This window comes from Mobula birostris, chromosome 23, assembly GCF_030028105.1.
Source record: "Mobula birostris isolate sMobBir1 chromosome 23, sMobBir1.hap1, whole genome shotgun sequence".
Classification (NCBI taxonomy): domain Eukaryota; kingdom Metazoa; phylum Chordata; class Chondrichthyes; order Myliobatiformes; family Myliobatidae; genus Mobula; species Mobula birostris.
This window is the reverse complement of record NC_092392.1, coordinates 41067237-41087643: the sequence shown is the minus strand read 5'-3', so window position 1 is coordinate 41087643 and position 20407 is coordinate 41067237. Positions and strand designations below refer to the sequence as shown.

The following is a 20407-nucleotide window of genomic DNA, read 5'->3' as shown; positions in this document are numbered from 1 at the left end:
TTATCTGAGTATAGAAGATAAAACTACAATCATTTTCAATTGCATTTCCTTGGTTTTTATGAAGATTAAGCCAAATCAAATGACTCAGGGAGCAAGCAAGTCACTTGTACATAAGTCAGCAGAAATTTATTTTTAAATCTTTAAAGAGGAAAATTAGTCAGAGCTGATAAATAATACCTGCTTTTATACACATTCTTAGTGATGAACTCGATCCATCATTTTAATATTACTGTCTTTGCACTGCCTTTAAATTAATCTGGGTTTGTTCCAGTGACTCCTCTCGGGGGAATTTTTTCTAAAACTCAGCCAACCCATTGGACTCAGTGCCACTATTTACAAACTAAAAAGGTGCAATTGGTTATCTTTGAATATATCATTACTCTGGTTTTGTGCTTTCTCCTTTGATCTCAATACAAACCATGAACAGTACCTCACTATTACTTTTATTTTTACTTATGTATTACTTATTTAATTTAACTATTTTATATGTATGCACACATGCTTACTGTAATTCACATCTTTTTTCAATTGTTATGTATTTCATTGTACTGCTGCTGTAAAGTCAACAAATTTCACAACATATGCCAGTGATATTAAACTTGATTCTTTTAAAAATAATATAGAGGTACAGTTCACTGGGGTTTTTGATCTGATACTGCGACTCATCTGATAGTGATGAGTTATTAACTCAGGCCTGCTGACCAAGAACAGAAATATTTTCTATATTGTGATGTTCACAAGACTGTGAGGAAGCACATCTTTTATTTTAAGAGGAGAAAATTCACAAAAATATTCTATTGTGTTTTATTTAGGTCCATTACTATCATTTTAAAAAGTGTATTTTCCATCACTTACTTGTGTCCGTTCAAAGCCGCATGATGTAAGGCTGTGTAACCACAAGTATCTGTACAGTTTACGTTGGGTCCCCGCCAAATGCTGAAAGGGAATACAAAAATAAAGGCTGAACTTTCTGATGAAGTAATGTTACAATCATTTATTAAATTCAATCCCATACGCAATACAATCTGCAATAATACTGAGCCCATAAAGTATTTTTAAATCAAATAGAAGTGGCATTGATTGCCATCTAATCACATTATATAAGGTTACCAGAAGGTACAGCAAAATTGCTAAAACCAGATGCAATTTAGAGTGTTCCATATTGATATTTAAAGTTTTTAATGTATGCTTTGATTCTATTTCTTTTTTTTTATATTTTTTAGTTAGTGATAAAGAGTGGAACAGATCCTTCAGACCAACCAAGCCACACCACCCAACAACCTGGCGATATAACCCTCAGGACAACTTACAATGACCAATTGATCTACTAACCAGTATGTCTCTGGACTGTGGAAGAAATCCGGAGCACTTCACAGAAACCCATATGCACATGGGAAGAACATACAAACTTTCTTATGCAGGACGCTGGAACTGAGCTCCTGACTCCAAAGTCCTGAGCTGTAATAGGGTCGTGCTAACTGCTACGCCACAGTGGCACCCCAAATTTCTCATTCAGCATTCAGTGGAAATTAGATAAGTATTATAAAACTATGCATGTAATAGCAACCAAATCTGAAAAACTGGCTTTGGAAGGTGTTCCTCTATTTAGTTCCATCATGAACAAACTCACATCTATTTTATCTGTTCAGCTCTGCCAGATCATATGATCATTTCTCCAGGGCATCACTTTCCACTTTAAATGCCAAAATGTAAATGCTATTTGGTTTCCAAACTCCTATTCCCACTGCTAAGTGTTTCTTGAAACTCCTGTACTCTTTCCTTGTGCAGAGTTCAAGATTTAAAAAAAATCCTTTCCCTCTATTATTATGAAACCACCATAAATCTAACAATAAAATGTCAAAGGATGAAATATATTTCCTCGCTAACCTGTGTGTACACTTACGTTGGGCAATATTAATCTTTATACTTTGCTTTATTCTTTAATTTGCTAATATGCATGTGTTTTCTAATACAGAGGATCTTTTACTGGAATATTAATATCATCTGCAGTACCTGAACCACCCAACTTGTTTCCACTTCAGTGCCTCTGGAAACAGTCGCATGGGATCAGAGCATAACATTTCTATAGTGCCTCCTATTCTTAAAAAACAGCTGCTGAACTGTAATAGATTAGACAGCAATCTTTGTTAAATACTAGTCTCAAATGTCCTGATTAGTTTTTCCAAACTTAACAGTATTCAATTCTGTAGCCACCTGAAAAATAATTTTGAACAAGCAAATATCTAATGACTTTCTAAACTCGGCACTGACAAAGTCAATATATGGCTAAGGGCAATATCTAAGGATTATTCTGTTGGCTGGTTGAATGAATGCATCACAAAATAAACCAGAGCTTAAACAACAAATGAAGGGCCTTGGACCGAAACATCGACTGTTTATTCATTTCCATAGATGCTGCCTGACCTGCTGAGTTATTCCAGTATTTTAGTTTGGTTGTGTTTTTTTTTGTGAAAGTATTCAATGTTTCAGTTGTTTATATTTTCTGCACTCGAGGCATCCTTCATTCTCAAATTGCACCCCATCAGTTTGAACATTCAGGAACCAACCTCCCAGACCTTTGCCACCTGCAACAAGATTCAACCATCAGGCACATCTTCCCTACTCAATTCCTATCGACCTTCTGACTTGCTTTTTACTTCTCGACCAAATACTCCCTTCTCCCGTTGAACTGCAAACAGTGAAATACCAGCTCAAGTGCCACCTTTTCCCTTGTCAATATAGGCTGTGTCTGGGTAACAAATGGATTCTGTTTTTACACATGCCCTCAAGATGATTTTGTCCATAAGTTGAAAAATAGTCAAAAATCATTTGGAACTATACCTCCAAATGGAGGGCCATATCCTCCAAATGTCCGATCTGCCTCTCGGTTTTTTTTTGCACTACCTTACTTTCCATTTTCTATTTTCTATTTATGATTTATATTTTAAATCTTTACTATTTACTATCGATTTGTACACCAGGGAGTGGGAAGCGCAGAATCAAATATCGCTGTGATGATTGTACGTTCTAGTATCAATTGTTTGGTGACAATAAAGTATAAGTATCAAGTATAAGTCCTTAGTAAAGTAATGAATAGCATGAACAAAAAGTAACACAGATAAGTAAAAGCTATTACCCAGGTCTTGCATGACTGACAATAGTGAAAACCGAGAGGAAGCTACCGACATGACAAAGGAAGCTTTGAACACCACCAGAGATGGAGGACCTTCATTGCTGCCCTGAACGCCGGCGGCGTAATGGTTAGTAAGTAAGTAAACAGTCTTCCCAGATGAAGTAGCACTTCATCCTCACTTCTCACACACAGCATTCAATGTTCAAATTATAGTTTCACATTCTCTGCATCAGGGAAACCAATCACTGATCAGGTGGCAGCCTGCAGAATATTTCTGTTCAGACCATAAGCATGCTCTTGAGCTTCCAGTCACATGCCAGTTTAATTCTACATTCCCCTCCCATTCTGACCAATCTTTTGTTGGCTTCCCATGCAAGTTGTCTGTCAAAATTTGTCAATCCAAATGTCCTATTGTCCTGCTTGCTCTGCTTCGGCAGTGGGATACACAGATGGAGTGACTGGGTGAAAACCTGGCAAATGGGGGGTTTTATGTTGGGAAGTGTGACCTTGTGCAGGTAATTATCTATATGAAAGAAACAACAAATGAGCAGAGCCAAGAGGGGTCTAGGTGTTCTATTGCATGAATTACCCCCTGGTAGCGTAACAGTAAACAAGATGCAACTACACCTCGGAGTTCAATCCCGGCATCTTCTTTAAGGAGTCTCTGTACGTCATCCCTGTGGAATGCGTGCGTTTTCTCCAGGTCCCCCAGTTTCTTCCCACAATCCAAAGATGTAATGGGTAGGTAAACTCATAATTATAGCAACTTTGCCAACACTTTCTAATAATTTGCTGATCAGGGTGGAAGACGAGGCAGCAATTTGGTGAAATTGACTTTCCCAGTTTTTTTAGGCAATTCTCCAGGCAAATTTTCCACACTGCCAGTGGGGAGCCAGTGCTGGAGCAGCACGGGAGCCACCCAAACATGCATGTGGTTAGCAAGTCTTCAGCACAATGACTGGAAAACGGCTGGAGTCAAAGCTTTTGCTGCTATTAGAACCATCACCATAACCATGTGGAATTAATCAAATTGTCTAAAGACTGGCTTCAGTAATACATGGGACCTCTCTCTGAAAGAGGTTGAGGTGCATCATTCTGTAGTCTATTTAATATTTCAGTAATATTTGAGCAATAGTGTATATATATATATTGTTTGATTAAGTATTCATTGTTTGCTTACAGGTTATATGTAAAAGTACGTGAATGGCATACGTCATGACGCCACCACATCATGAAGAAGCAAAACTAATTAGACGAATTTCCCAGGTCCTGTGTTATACTTTCAATTTGTTTCTAGGGATACAAACATAACAGTGGTGATGAGAAAGTTTTGACATAAATCCAAGATGACTACCTACCATTTGAAGCACAACACATTTTTTGCTTCACAAGGAGAAAGAGGCAATCAAATTTTTTAAAAAAAGCACAGCTCGTGTTTCTTCAAAAGGGGAGAGAGGCGGCTGAGTTTTAAAAAAAGGCAGAAAATTAACGAAATTAACAAACAATGAGTATGGCCATGAGTTCATAAATAGTGAGTACTGCAACATCTAAACAGAAAAAAATGCATGTTACAATTTTTTCACAGTCAATTTTATTCATGCAATCCAATTGTGTCTCTGTCTGCTGTTTCCATTGATACAGCGATTTGAACTGTTCTTTTAAAGGTGAGTTGTGCTTCTGTTAGGAACTGTTCTTGAATGCTTTCTTGTCAGACTCCACAAACTAAGTGATCTCTCATGTGGCGGTGTAATGAATGACATCTAAACAGAAACCTTGGGTGGTGGGGTGGTGAGATGTAAGGCGTTCCATCCCTCCTTAGACAAAGTGTTGCACCTGTTTAGACACCCCCCCCCCTACTGACCAGGGTTCCGTGAAGCCATGAGAGCAGGTGGTGGGGGGATAGTTAGTTTAGCAGCTGGTGCATATCACAAATCCAGATTATGCAACCACTGATGCCAGGCAGACAATCCCTGAAGAGTATTGGTAATGACAGGGGTTACCCATGTTGTACAGACACTGCCCAGAAGACAAAAGCAAACCACTTCCGTAGGAAAATTTGCCAAGAACAATCATGGTCATAGACTATGATCGCCATGTCAGATGACAAGGCACATAATGATGATGATGAAACAGAAACCTGTCTGGCCAAACAAATTGTGTTACCATTATTATAGAGGCTCACATACAGCAGCTCAATGCAGGTTTAAAGGCGAAACTTGCAGAACATGCAACAAAGTAGGACACATACAAAGAGCATGTCAGGAAGACAAGAATAAATGGACTGCACAGTGAAGAGAAAAGATAAAAACTCAAGTTGCAGTTTCAAAAAGAGCACTAATATGCATGCTGTTGTTGAAAAGTCTGATAATAATGAGAGTGACACAGGACTGAGTGACTTTGAGATTTACAATGAGAAAAGTATCAATAGACAAGCGATATGGTTTACACCTGAAGTGAATGGCAAATTAATTAAAATGCAGAACTGAAGCCTGCAGATATCCAACTAAGAACTTATACTCGAAAAAAGATAACTTCTGTGAGAATGACATTCGTAACAGTGATATGCAACTACCAACACGCCACATTGGGCTTGAATGTGGTAAAAGCAGGAGGGCCAACATTGTGAGGCTATGATTGGCTGAGACAACTACAACTTCATTAGAGATCCATCCATAACTTGCATGCCACATCCCCGGCAATAGAGTCAACTGCAAGCAAATTAAAAAGGTACTGGATGATGCCACAGCAGTTCAGTGATGGCATTGGAAAACTCAAACATATCAAGGTTAAAATAGTGTTTAATGAAAATGCCACAACCAAATTTTACAAAGCCCGTCTGGTTCCTTATACCATCCATGAGAAAGTAGCCAGTGAAATAGATCACACGGAGGCTGAAAGAATTCTTTCCAAGGTTCACTGGAGCCCATGGGCAATGTTAGTAGTCCCAGTAGATAAGAAGGATGAGTTTGTCATGATCTGTGGTGATTATAAGGTCACCATTAACCCTGTATAGAAAGTAGATCAATACCCTCTGTCAAGGATAGAGGATATCCTTGCAAACCAGTGGCACTTACATCCACAGTGATGAAGTGTTTTGAGAGGCTAGTGTAGAAGTATAGCAGCTCCTGTCTGAGTGGCAGTTTGGATCTGATCCAATTTGCCTACTGAAACAACTGGTCTACAGCAGATGATATTTCACTGGCTCTTCACACAACCCTGGAACATCTGGACAGCAAAAATGCATACATCAGGATGTTCTTTATTGATTACAGCTCGGCATTTAAGACCATTATCCACTCAAAACTAATCAGTAGACCCCAAGGCCTGGGCCGTGTGTAATTGGACTGTGGATTTCTTCACTTGTAGACCCCAGTCGGTCCAGATTGGCAAAAACATCTCCTGCACAATCTCCTGCAGCTCAGGAGCACCACAGGGGTGTGCACTTAGCTCCTGCTCTACTCACTTCACACCTATGACTAAGTGCAGCTCCAACACCCTTTACAAGTTTGCTGATGGCACCACTGTTGAGGGCTGTATCGAAGGTGGCGGTGAATCAGCTTACAAGTGCAGTAATAACAACAACATCTCACTCAATCTCAATGTCCAAGGAACTGATTGTAGACTTCAGGAGAGGGAAACCAGAGGTCCGTGAGCCAGTAATCATCAGAGGACCAGAGGTGGAAAGGGTCAGAAACTTTAAATTCCTGGCTGTCACTATCTCAGTGGACCTGTCCCGGACTCATCATATATACATTATTGTGAAGATAGCACGAGCGCACCCCTACTTTCTCAGGAGTCTGCAGAGGTTTGGCATTTCATCGAAATCCTTGGTAAACTTCTATAGATGTGTGGTGGAAAGTGCGCTCACTGGCTGCATTACAACCTAATATGGGAACACCACTGAGTGGAAAATCCTCCAAAAGGTAGTGGGTTCGGCCCAGTACATCATGGGTAAAACCCTCATAACCATTGAGCACATCTACATGAAATGTTGCCGTAGAAAAGCAGCATCCATCATCAAAGATCCTCACCACATAGGCCATGCTATTTTCTCACTGCTGCCATCAGGTAGAAGGTACAAGAGCCTCAGGACTCACACCACCAGGTTTAAGAAAAGTTACTACCCCTCAACCATCAGGCTCTTGAACAAAAGGGGACAGCTACACTCATTAAAGGACTCCTATATTATTATTTCATTTTTGTTATTTATTGCTTTTTATTTATATCTGCATTTGCACAGTTTGTTTACAGCTAACAGTTCCTGATGTTTACAGTTTACAGTCACTGTTTTATAGATTTGTTAAGTATGCCCACAGAAAAAGAACCTCAGGGTTGTATGTGCTAACATGTATGCACTCTGATCATAAATTTTACTTTGAACTTTGGAGGGAAACACCAACAAAGTGGACTTAACTGAGGCCTACCTACAGACGGAAGAAGAGTCCAAGGTGTTTCTCACCACAGACACTCACAAAGGGCTTTATCTCTATAATAGGCTTATTTTTGGACTAGCATCTGCCCCTCACTTTGGCAGAAAGCCATGGATGAGGTGCTGCAAGGCTGCCCAGGCACTCAGTGTTACCTGGATGACATCATTGTAACCAGTGAGGATGACAAGGAACATCTCCAACATCTCAAAAGAACGTTAAAAAGATTAAAAGATTATGGGTTCAGAGCACAGAGAAGGCCCCAGAATGAGAGATTGTTTCAAAACCATTAGTCTCACCTGCGAAGCAGAGCGACCTTCTTGTCAGAAAGGACATTATCCCACATGAATAAGAAATCCTCCACAGCCATTAAATCTTCAGACCTAAGTAGTAGTTCTATATATGGAACACTGTGTATAAGCAGGGAGGAGTGTAGTGTTTTTAATATTTCAGTGATATTTGTGTATATTGCAAATAAATAGTTTGAATAAGCATTCTTTGGTTGTTTACAGAATTCATTATGGGTTATAATAAAGGCACACTTCATTGCACCACCACGTCACTGAAGAAGTAGACCTGTTTCCCAACTCCTGTGTTTTGCTTTTGATTAGTTTCTAGAGTTACAAAACATAACACATTCACTTTACACAACTGACCAAAAATAGTTACAAGTGCTTTATCCTTGTCTGGTGCACCGAAAGGCTGGATTGCACCAGCATAATCTGTGGAGTTGTCTGCAAAGCCTTTCCTTTGTCAATTAGTATTAAATTACTCCTCTCCGTTTACCAGGACTGGACATGATCCAGAATGCTGGTTTTGAAATCATGAAACCGTGGCAATGCCATTTCCACGCAAGTATTCCTGTGCAGTAGCTTCTCTAGGTTGGTTCAACATTTGCAGATAATTTTTATTGATTTGAGGGTTAAATTTTGAGCCACATTGAAAAGAGACTGAAAGTTTGAGCAACAGAACTTTGTTGAGATCCATGCAGAGAAATTCAGAAACATTTAGAGGAGAGAATAGACAAGAGTCTGAGAAATAATCACAGACATCACATCAAAAACATTAATCAAATACTGCAAAAATAACTGAGCAGAAAAGTGAAAGACTTCATTGTTTTGTTTTTTTTTGTCTCCCCTCTCGCTGTGTGACACCTCTCTTTGCCTTCTAAGAGAGAGAGGGAGTGGGAGAGAGAGAGAGGGAGGGGGGAGAGAGGGGGGAGAGAGAGGGGGGAGAGAGGGAAGAGAGAGAGGGAAGAGAGAGAGGGAAGAGAGAGAGAGAAGAGACAGAGGGGGAAGAGAGAGGGCGGGAGAGAGAGGGGGAGAGAGGGGGAGAGAGAGGGAGAGAGAGAGGGAGAGAGAGAGAGAGAGAGGGAGGGAGGGGGAGGGGGAGGGGGAGGGGGAGGGGGAGGGGGAGGGGGAGGGGGGAGGGGGAGGGGGAGGGGGGAGAGAGGGGGAGAGGGGGAAGAGATGGGGAAGGGGAGAGAGGGGGAGGGGAAGAGAGAGGGAGGAGAGAGGGGGAGGGGGAGGGGGAAGAGAGAGGGGGAGAGAGAGGGAGGAGTGAGAGAGGGGAGAGGGGGAGAAAGAGAGAGGGGGAGAGAGGGAGGGGGGGAGAGAGAGAGCTTGTAGCATGTCAAATTGTCAGGTGGACAGTTAGTTTTTGTTGTACTGCAAGTTATGGTTTCTCTTGGCTGCTTCACTACTGCTTGCTTGGTGGGTGGTGGTGATGGGTGCTGATGCTTTTTGCTGAAATAAGTGGAGAAAGTGGAGGATTGATGCTTTGCTGCTGTTTGTGCATGGGGTTGGGGGGCTTTGAGTTCTAATGTTTTTATTGTCACTGCTCTGCTTTCATGGATGTCTTACGAGGAGAAGAATTTCAGGTTGTGTATTGTATGCATTCTCTGATATTAAATGGAACAATTGGAACTATAGAAAGAATTGTGAAACAAAAGCAAGGAAAATCACAAGGAATGAAAGTCCTTGAGCCACAGGAAGTGTAGTTTATATATTTTATAGATACAAAGAAAACCTGCAGTTAATTCCGTTGCTCCAGTCATTTTGTTTTATTTATACTGTGAAAGCATTGGATACAAAAACAATTTTAATTAAAGTAATATTTTGACTTGCAGAGTCAAGTGGTATTTTAACACTGCAGGTTTATTGTAATGCAACATGGTATCTTATGTTTTCTGAAGGACACCTGAAAACCATAGTCTGGTGACCCTTATTAAAGTACTCCTTGCGGAACTAGGGAAAGCTTCATTACTGAACTTGCTTTCACTGCAACTCAGTAATTTGTTATTGACACTCCAACATCAGCAACATTCAGACTCTTAACTCAACAATAATACAGATCTCTGCAATGCAATCTTCTTGTATATTCAGCATTTAAAGAGGAACTAATGGGAAGAATTCAAAACATTTTTAAAAACAGGAGATGCTGGAAATCTTGAGGAATACAGATGAAATGCTGGAGGAACTCAGCAGGCCAAGCAGCATTTATGGAAAACATTTTGGGCTGAGACCCTTCATCAGAACTGGAAAGGAAGGGGGAAGAAGACAATAAAATAAGAAGATGAGGGTTGGGGAGGGCAAGGAGTGCAATCTACCAGATGATAGATGAAACCAGGTGAGGGGGAAGGGAAGGTCATGGGTGGGGAATTGCAAGATGAAATAAGAAGCAGGGGGAGAGGTAGGTGGAAGAAGTAAAGGGCTGAAGAGGACAATGTACCATGGGAGAATGTGATGGAGGAGAGGCACCAGAGGGAAATGACGGGCGTGTGAGTAGAAAAGAAGGGGTTAGAGGACAGCCAGAAAGGGGAATGGATCAAAGAGAGAAGGGGGAGAAATTATTTGTTAGAGAAACCGATGTACATGCCCTCAGGTTGGAGACTACCCTGACAGAATATGAGGTGTTGCTCCTCCAACCTTGCGTGTGCATCATGTTGTTACGCTCTTCTAACAAAGAAGCAGCAGTCCCCTCACTCTCTGAAATAATGACTTCAGTAACCTTTTGCATCCACCTGATAGTCCTGATTTAATTCTTTAAGAGGTTGGACAAATGTGAGCTGTTTTCTCTGGAGCGCCAGAGGCTGAGGGGAGATGTGACAGGTTTATAAGATTATGAGAGGCATAGATAGAGTAGACAAACAGTATCTTTTTTTTCCCCCAGAAGTGAAATGTCTAATACCAGAAGGCATGCATTTAAAGTGAGAGGGAGTATTTTCAAAGGAGGTGTGAGAGGCAAGCTTTTTTTTAAAAAATACAGAGAGTGATGGGTGCCTAGAATGAATTGCCTGTGGTGGTGGCAGATAAATTAGAGACTTTTAAGAGATGTTTAGATAGGTGCATTAATGTGAGGAAAATGGAAGGATATGGACATTGTATAGGCAGAGGGGATCAGATAAATTGGCCATTTGATTAATAATTTAATTGGTTCAGGACAACATTGTGAGCCAAAGGGCCTGTTCCTGTGCTGTACTGTTCTCATTCTGTGTTCCACAGGCAGCTTCTCCAACTATGCAATACTCTCTCAGTTCTGCAATGAAATGTCAATCTAAATTTTTGTTCTGATGTTACTAGGGCGGACAGGAATATGACTGTGTTACAGATGGAAACACAGGTCACAACACTGGAGTGGTGGTGGAGGAATAACTTAATTTGTTTAAATGCTTCTTTCATCCCACTCACCAAAATACCTTGGAGACACAAGAGACTAGATGTTGTTATGCTCCAATATATCTTTCCTCACTTCACAATCATAACATCAGATTTTTAAATTATTGGTTTCTGGAACAAAACAAATGCAAATCCACAGCGAACAGAAGGCTACAAGTGCCTCAGATATAGATAGGGTTGCTGAAAACATTGAAAGAAAGGGGTGTGGGGAATATATAGAAAAATCATTTCAATTACCATTCAGATTGTTTTACTTGCAAGAAAGATTCACAATATCCACAAAATTGGCTTCAAAAATGTTAATGAATGCACAAGGAACTTGAAAATATGAAACGTTTTTTATAAGTTAATTCTGTTTCTTCCACAGCTCATTTGCAGAGTCCACTGTGAATATCCTTTACCCAGAAAGCTAATCAAGGAAAATTGGAATCTTTCTCTTTGTCCATAGCTTTCTTTGTTGACATGTTGAAGTCAGCAGGTCAGGAAATCATGATACTTTATCAAGTTTGTTAAACTTTATTCACTTTTGTGACCTTCAATCTTGCTTCTGCACAATTAATTTGAACGATCAAGTAACTGGCTTCACCTTTGCCTATTCTTTTGTCCACTGATTTAGGGGAATTATTTATTTTAAAGGCTGTTCTCACTAGAGACCAATTAACTTTATCGTCATCCCATCAAGTACTGTTCTTACTGGCAAATTAATTAGTCAGTTTGCATCTACATTATCTTTGCCTCTTGGCGTTTTAAAGACAAGGATGGTATCATTTCTCAATTTTCATTCCTTGAATGAAAATAAGTGCAGCTTTGTCAATTTCACACCCTGGACAACAGTTCTAAGAACTGGAATCATCCCTGTTGCAACTCAAAGCCCCTTCAGAGGAAGAAGGAACAAAAAGCACACTAATGTAAATGTAGCTTAGCAAGTGATTAACACAAAGTTAGGATAACTCAGGTATCACCAGTAAAAGTGACTAATTGGTTCACTACATACGGTTCCCTGTGGAAGGAAATATCCTATGTCGAGTTAATTCCAAATTAACATGCTTACCTCTTTACGTACCACAGCAATCTACTCTGTTAAAATTACAAGTGGAAACATGTCACAGTTTTGCAGGTATGTCCACATCTCAAGATCAAAATCCATTCACGTTGTTGTTGAATGTGAAATTTGGGCTTCTAACGACAATTTTCTATCAATAAATCCACCTAGAAATTGTTCGTCTGTAATAATGACAATTCCGGAATGCAATTTCTCAAAAACAACTTTAAATTTTCTTGGCACTGAGTTAATACACCTCATTAGAACCCATTTCATACTTCTCATATCTACTTTCTCAGGCACCTGAAGTTTGCAAAAGTGTACAATAAACAATCAGTGGCCACTTTATTAGGTACACCTGTACAGCTGCTCGTTAACACAAATGTCCAATCAGCCAATAATGTGAAACCTCAATACATACAAGAAAGCAGACATGTACAAGAGATTCAGTTGTTCACACCAAACGTCAGAATGGGGAAGAAATGTGACCTAAGTAACTTTGTCCGTGGAATAATTGTTGGTGCCAAACGGGCAGTTGAGCTCTCACAAACTGCTGATCTCGTGAAATTTTCATGCACAACAGTCTCTAGAGTTTACAGGGAATGGTCGAAAAACAAAAATATCCAGTGAGCAGCAGTTCTGTGGGCAAAAACACCTTGTTAAAGAGAGAGGTCAGACAAGAATGGCCAGATTGGTTCAGGCTGACAGGAACTAACAGTGGTGTGCAGGACAGCATCTCTGAACAAACATGTCGAACCTTGAAATGGTTGGATGACAGCAGCAAAAGAATGTGAACAAGAGGTACCTAATAAAGTGGCCACTGAGTGTACCTTATTGTGGCAAAAAAGAGACCAACATCCAGCCAAGTGCAATGTGGTATAGAATTAGTTATTGATTTTGATAAGTCAATTAATTAAATCCCAAGATTTTTCTTTTGTTAATGGAGCCTAAAACTCTAGCTACCAGAAACAGAAGTTATATTATTTCATACAGAGAAAATTAGTACTAAGGTTCAGAATACACCATAACAATAACTAATGATGCTTCTCTGGTTTGCTGTAGTCATAACGACTGTAAACCTTCATTTCCACAAGTTAAGCTTTCTTTCTGCAGCATCAGAACACATTTAAAAAAGTGAAGTTAAGACATTCGGTTCAACAGTTTCCCGGTGCTGGTGGCATGGAAACATTTTTCATTATGCTTCAGTTATTAATGAACACAAGCTCCAGGCAGTTACAGTTAACCTCCACAAATGCTCATATACGTATGTCTCAGTGTTTGCAGCATCCCTGCCACACTTTCAGATGAAGGAAAGCTACAGCACAAACCACAACAGCCTCCGGTTCTGTCTGTGTGAAGTTCGCAGGTTCTCCTTGCGTCTGAACAGGTTTCTACAGGAAGTTTTCCCTTCCACATCTCAAAGACAAGCAAAGACACCAATTGCCACTGTAGCTACTGTAAATTACCTTAACTACAGGTTAACAGGGAAGAAAAATCTTAAAAATAAGAGGGGAGATGGAAAGAGAGAAAAAAAGATTACAGATAAATAATTGGGGGGAAAGGTTTGATGGAATTAGTCTGAAAACGGCCATACTCAACAGGCCTCCTTTTACGCCATTAGGCAGGAAATGCAAGGTACATTACTGATGGTGATAAAATTAAACTGGTAATCCACAAGTTGGATAAGTCACTTGTTCCTCAATGAATCTACTTGGCACAGTTGCAAAACATTGCTTAACAGAAATCGTCAGTTTTTAAACTTTCCTTTTGGCTCATCCTCAATCAACATCATTTTGAGGTAAAGACCATTGCAGATTTCCTCTACGAGGTAATTTGAATGACGTATATAAAGGATTAAGTTAACTTCATAAACTGTGGCCTCTTTATAGCTACTTCTGAAGTGCTGGAGCTATGATGAGTAAAATATGGTAGTCATTTTGCATTCCACGCACCCTGCAGTCAGCCAAGTGGCCTTTGTTATGGATTTTCTCAATACATGTCAAAAAGTTAATCATTTTAATATTACTTTACATGGCCTTGGGCAATTATATATGATATTATATATGATATACAGTAAATCATTACTAGATTATTTATAACATACTTTCCCAGATATCTTCTGGCTATAACATCATCATTTGCTTCTCTTCTTTTCCTGGTATAATGACTTTAGTCATTCTGTTAAATTTCTTTATTAATTTTTCTGGAGCGGACATCAATGGCAAAGACAGCATTCTGAAAGCCCAACAGCTCGATGCAATTACAAAGAAGGCGCAACAGTGGCTATATTTCACCAGAAGTTTGAGGAGACTTGGTACGTACCAAGGATTCTTACAAATTTCTACAGATTTACTGTAGACAGCATTCTAACTGGTTGCATCACCGGCTGGTTTCCAGGATCCACCTGACAGGATCAGGAAAAGTGACAGAAGTTTGGAAACTCAGCCAGCTCCACCATGGGCACCAGCCTTCCCCGCATCCAGGATATCTTCCAAAGGCGATGCCTCAAAGAGGCGGCATCTATCATTAAGGACCCCCACCATACAGGACATGCCCTCTTCTCAATGCAACCATCAAGGAGGTTCAGGAGCCTGAAGGCACACACTCGGTGTTTCAGAAACAGCTCTTCCTCTCTGCCATCAGGTTTCTGAATGGACAATAAGTCAAGTCAAGTTTATGGTCATTTAACTATATACATGTATATAACTACGTAATGTATATAGAAACGAGACATTTCTCCAAACCAGGGTGTAAAGCGTAATAGTACACATAACACATAATAACATACGAAGGTAAGGATAAAATCTACAGATGAATCACACATAAATAACAAACAGAAGTACATTAATATTAGATATTGCAAGGTACGGATTAACCAGTGACACTTTCAATACAATGCGGCAGGGAGTTCAGAAGCCTGACAGCCTGGGGAGGGAAAAAGTTTCTCATCTTGACCATTCTTGCTTTTATGCATCATAGTCTCCTGCCTGATGGTAGAAAGTCAAAGGGGTTTGCTAAATGGATGGGTGGGATCCTTAATAATACTAAGGGCCCCGCATGCACAGCGCTCCTGGTAAACCCATATACACTACCTCATTGATTTTTGATCTCTTTTTGCATTACCTATTTGACTTATTTTTAATAAATATTTCTTATTGCAATCTATACCGTTATTATTATTTTTATTATTATATATTGCAATGTACTGCTGCCACAAAACAACCAATTTCATGACATATGCTGGTGATATTAGACCTAATTCTGATTTATTTATTGCCCATTCAGATTGTCCTATTGAAGCTGTGATGAGCTGTCTTCTTGAACTGGTGTACTCTTATTTCCAAAAGACCTACCACTGTGCTGGTGGAGAGGAAGTTATAGAACTGAGATCTAATGATGAGGAAGGAATGTTTCTAAGTCCATTTCTAGGTGCAGCAGCTTGTAATTGAAAATACAAAGTTCAAAGTAAATTTTATTATCAAATTACATAAACTGTATGTCACTGTATGAGTTTCAATTTCTTGTGGGCATTCTCAAGAAATCTATAGAATAATTACATTTACAGAACCAATGAGATACAGCCCAACTAGGGTGCTCAACCGGAGTGCAGAAGACAATAAACTGTGTAAATATAAAAAGAAGAAATAATAATGAATAAATAAATAAGCAATAAATATTGAGAACATGAGATGAAATGTCCTTGAAAATGAGTCAATAGATTGTGGAAACATTTCAATGATGAGGCAAGTGAAGCTGAGTGAAGTTTTCCCCTTTGGTTCAAAGCAGATGGTTGAGAGGTAGAGCTGTTCCTGAACCTGGTGGGGTGAGTCCTGAGGCTCCTGCTCCTTCTACCTGATGGTAGCGGTGAGAAGGGAGCATGTCCTGAGTGGCTTGGGATCCCTGTTGACGGATGCTGCTCTCCTGCGATAGAGTTTCATATAGATGTGCTCAATGTTTGGGGAGGCCTTTACCGGTGATGGACTGGGCCATATCCACTGCTTTTTGTAGGCTTTTCTGTTCAAGAGCACTGGTATTTCCATACCAGGTGTGATGCAGCCTGTGAATATACTTTCTACCACACAACTATAGAAATTTGTCAGTGATTGAGATGTCACAGCAAAGCTCTGCAAACTCCGGAGGAAGTAGAAGTGCTGATGTGCTTTCTTTGTAATTGTACTCACACGCAGAGGCCAGGACAGGTCCTATGAAATGACAACACTGGGGAATTTAAAGTTACTAAACTTCTCCTCCTCTGATCCTCTAATGAGGTCTGGGTCATGGACGTCCGCTTTCCTCCTCCTGAAGTCTATAATCAACTCTTTGGTCTTGCTGACATTGAGCGAGAGGATGTTGTTATGACACCACTCAGTCTGATTTTCAATCTCCCTTCAATATGCTGATTCATCACCACCTTTGATTCAGCCTACATAGTGGTTTCATCAGCAAACTTGAAAATGGTCTTGGAGCTGTGCTTAGCACAGTTATAAATGTAAAGCAAGTAGCGCAGGGGGATAAGCAGACAGCCTTATAGTGCAGTGGTCCCCAACCTCCGGGCTGCAGACCGATACCGGGCCGCGAAGAATGCAGTGGTGCAGCGGTAGCCACGACTCACCCAGCACATCTTTAAGAAAAAAGCTGAAATAAACAAGCTAATTAATTAGGTGCACCACTGTTATAGTGCACCTGTGCTGACTGAGTTTGTGGAGTTAATGTTGTTGTCAACCTGAACTGACTGGGGTCTGCAAGTGAGGAAATCGAGGATCTGATTGCAAAACAAGCTATTGAGGTCAAGGTCTTGGAGCTTGTTGAACAGTTCTAAGGGGATGGTGATATTGAATGCTGAGTTGTAGTCGATAAAGAGCATCCTGATGTATGCATCATTGCCCTGAAGCCACTGTCAAGCATCCCTTGTTGATTCAAGTTTGGTCTGGAATTAACACTTTGCTCATTAAATGGCTTTCTGGTGATTGTACCTGGACCTCTTGTAACTTCTCTTGGTCACCAGACTTGAATTCCTCTGATCTGGCTCTTAACAGATTTTGGATCTCAGGGCTTCTGTGGAGACACCCTTGCCTACAGCCGTTTTAATGAAGTCCGTATAGGCAGAGGTGCTGCTCTTTCCCTTCTTACTACTGGAGGTTGAGGGCCTGAGAGGTGCTGTCAGAAAAGCCTGGACAAATACCGTTGTGCTGTTTGCAAATGCTCCCACCGCAGTGACCATATGCCAGTTGTGGAGAGAATGAATGTTTACTGTTTGTCATTAATATATTCTCACAGAAGCTGATTCATTTTGTGCCATTACTTCCCCCAGTAAAACCTCACACATCATCTTCAGTGCATTACTTCAGAATAATTCATTTGTCTAAGTCATTGCAGACAACCCGTGTGGCTAAAGCTCCTTGATTATTCATTGAAATAACCACATTTGATCTTTCTTGTTTAATAAAAAAGCTGGACGCTGACTCATTTCGATTTCAAAAGGATGTGACACACTTATTTGACGAAGCACTCCTCTTACCACCAATCTTTTCCAAATCTTCCAACTTGCCACACGTATTATCAACCTCTCTTGAAATCAGATGTCAGGTTCTGCAAATAGTCCTTAATGAGCAAATTGGCCATAACTCCTTACATGCCTTTTCTGCATTGACCACTCGTGTACAAGTTACTGATGGGATATCATTCCTTAATCCTTTTAGTTATTGAATGGCTCAGCAACACTAATTGAACAATAAGGCCTTTTCTGTTCTACAGGCTGACCTTAGGCCAAGCAATATATTGTGTTCATGCCATTTATCCTTCCATCAACCTTTGTACAATTTGATACAGCAAGTTCTTTATTACGTTTTAAGCATTTCTACCTTTGGGAATGGCTCTATAATCAATTTCAATAGAAAACAGACAAAATTGCACTTTTGGTTAAAGGCACTGATTTTCTTTATGGAGCTCACAATACAGCCTCTCTGGCCTGCACGACGGTCAATCTTTCTTCCTACGAGTATACACTTAAGGCTGATTTATACTTCTGCATAGGCTCTACGCTGTAGCCTACGTCGTTGTGAGCATTTATACCTGTGCATTGGTGCGTCTGCCAATTCACTGCCAAAACGCTAGTTGGTGGTGGGGTTTTTATGCCACTGTGTTGAGTTTCTTTGTGTACTTTAAACAATGGCGACAAAACTGAGCGCATCATGTTGGAGTTGAAGCTAATAAATGCTGAACAAGAGTTACTTTTATTGAAATTACTGCAATGCAGAAAAGAGAGAAAACGTTGGAGGAAATGGTGTGTACGACCATTGAACGGATTCAGGCAGAAGGAGGGTGAATTTTCTGTGCTTGTCCGGCCACTGAGAGACATGGATGAGGAAATGCATTTCAAATATTTTCGGATGTCAGCAGGTAGATTTGACGATTCGCTTCATCGTTCAGAAGCAACCGGAAATGCGTAGGAGGAAATGCGATGCTACCAATCACAGTTGTTGCGGTCTGCGTCACTGTGACGCGTAGTTACGTACCTACGGCATAGATTTGATGCAGAAGTATAAATTGGCCTTTAACGGCTTGTCATTCTTTCCTTCAACAGCTTCATCTCAGCAATGAAGATACCATACTCCCTCACAAGTTTCTGCTTTTATTTTGTAACACCATCCCATTTTCTGGGTGAAAATAACCTAGAAAATGCAGCTTTTCTATGGTTCATATTGTTTTTCAATAAGATGGATAATCATCTCCTTAGGAACAGAACACATTTACAATCACACAAGAATAATCCAGAGCAACACACACAAAATGCTGGAGGAACTCAGCAGGTCAGTCAGCACCTATGGAAATGAATCAACAGTCGATGTTTCAGGACAAGACCCTTCTTCGGTACTGGATAAACCATATGGTTTCATGTACTGGAAGTGTTTTTGTGTGGAAGGCTGAGCTTTAGGAGAGAATATAATAAATAGGTAGACTGCTTGAGCTCATTTACATCTCTATCCCAGAAGTAATATTGAATAGTTGGAAAATTTTGGTAGAGGGATCATTGCAGCATTCACAAATTAATATCCTTTACGCATTACATGGCCTTAAATTAACTATTGCACATGAATTATTCTATCAATGAATCGTTCATTCGTTATGTGCTGTCATATGATGTACATGATCATGGTTTTGCCTTGACCATGATTGTTCTTGGCAGATTTTTCTACAGAAGTGGTTTAGCATTGCCTGGGAGGTGCCTTTACACGATGGGTAACCCAATGATTATCAATACTCTTCAGAGATTGTCTGCCTGGCATCAGTGGTCACATAATAAGGATTTGTGATATGCAACAGATGCTACCATGGCTTCGTATGACCCTGATTAGGTGAGGGGGGGCTAAGCAGGTGTTACACCTTGCCCAAGGGTGACCTGCAGGTTAGCGGAGGGAAGGAGCACCTTATACTCCCTTTGATGGAGACATATCTCCACCCCGCCACCCAAATGAATACCAGGGTAAAATCCTGAATCACCAGGCATCACACAAACTTGAATTTATGCCTCCAAAATGCTTTAAGCAGAAAAAAATGTTCTTGATTTCATAATGAGGATCACCATTTTCATCACAATCCCAATGCTAAAGAATAATATGTGAAATTACATTACCTCTTCTGTTCTAGAAGAATCCTCTATTGATTGAGTTTTAATTCTTTACTTATTAGAAGCAAGAGTAGACGACCTGACCTGTCGAAACTGCTCCGCCATTTAATAAGATCATGGCTGACCAGGCCATGGACTCAGTTCCACCCACCTGCCTTTTCCTGTCAGATCACTAGCAGGTGGTAAGAGTGGGCTCCCTCACCTCCACCCCTCTGACACTCAAGACAGGAGCCCCTCAGGGCTGTGTACTAAGTCCCCTCCTTTACTCCCTGTATACCCATGACTGTTTCGCCACCCACAGCTCTAATCTGCTACTAAAATTTGCCGATGACACTACATTGATTGCCCTAATCTCAAACAATAACGGGTGACCTACAGGGAAGAAGTCATCTCTCTGACACAGTGGTGTCAAGAAAACAACCTCTCCCTCAACGTCGCAAAAACAAAGGAGCTGGTTGTGTATTACAGGAGGAACGGAGACGGGCTAATCCCTACTGACAT

The 20407-nt window shown here is 40.4% G+C and overlaps 1 protein-coding gene across 11 annotated transcripts in view; it reads right to left on the bottom strand.

Annotated features, from left to right (window-relative positions):
• Positions 1-20407, bottom strand: part of anks1b (ankyrin repeat and sterile alpha motif domain containing 1B) — an 860133-nt gene that overhangs the window by 603459 nt on the left and 236267 nt on the right. For all 11 annotated transcript variants that reach the window (XM_072241217.1, XM_072241218.1, XM_072241222.1 and 8 more), the window contains one exon: positions 856-936. In XM_072241217.1, coding sequence (XP_072097318.1) covers positions 856-936 — 81 coding nt within the window. The remainder of the gene's footprint in view (positions 1-855; positions 937-20407) is intronic.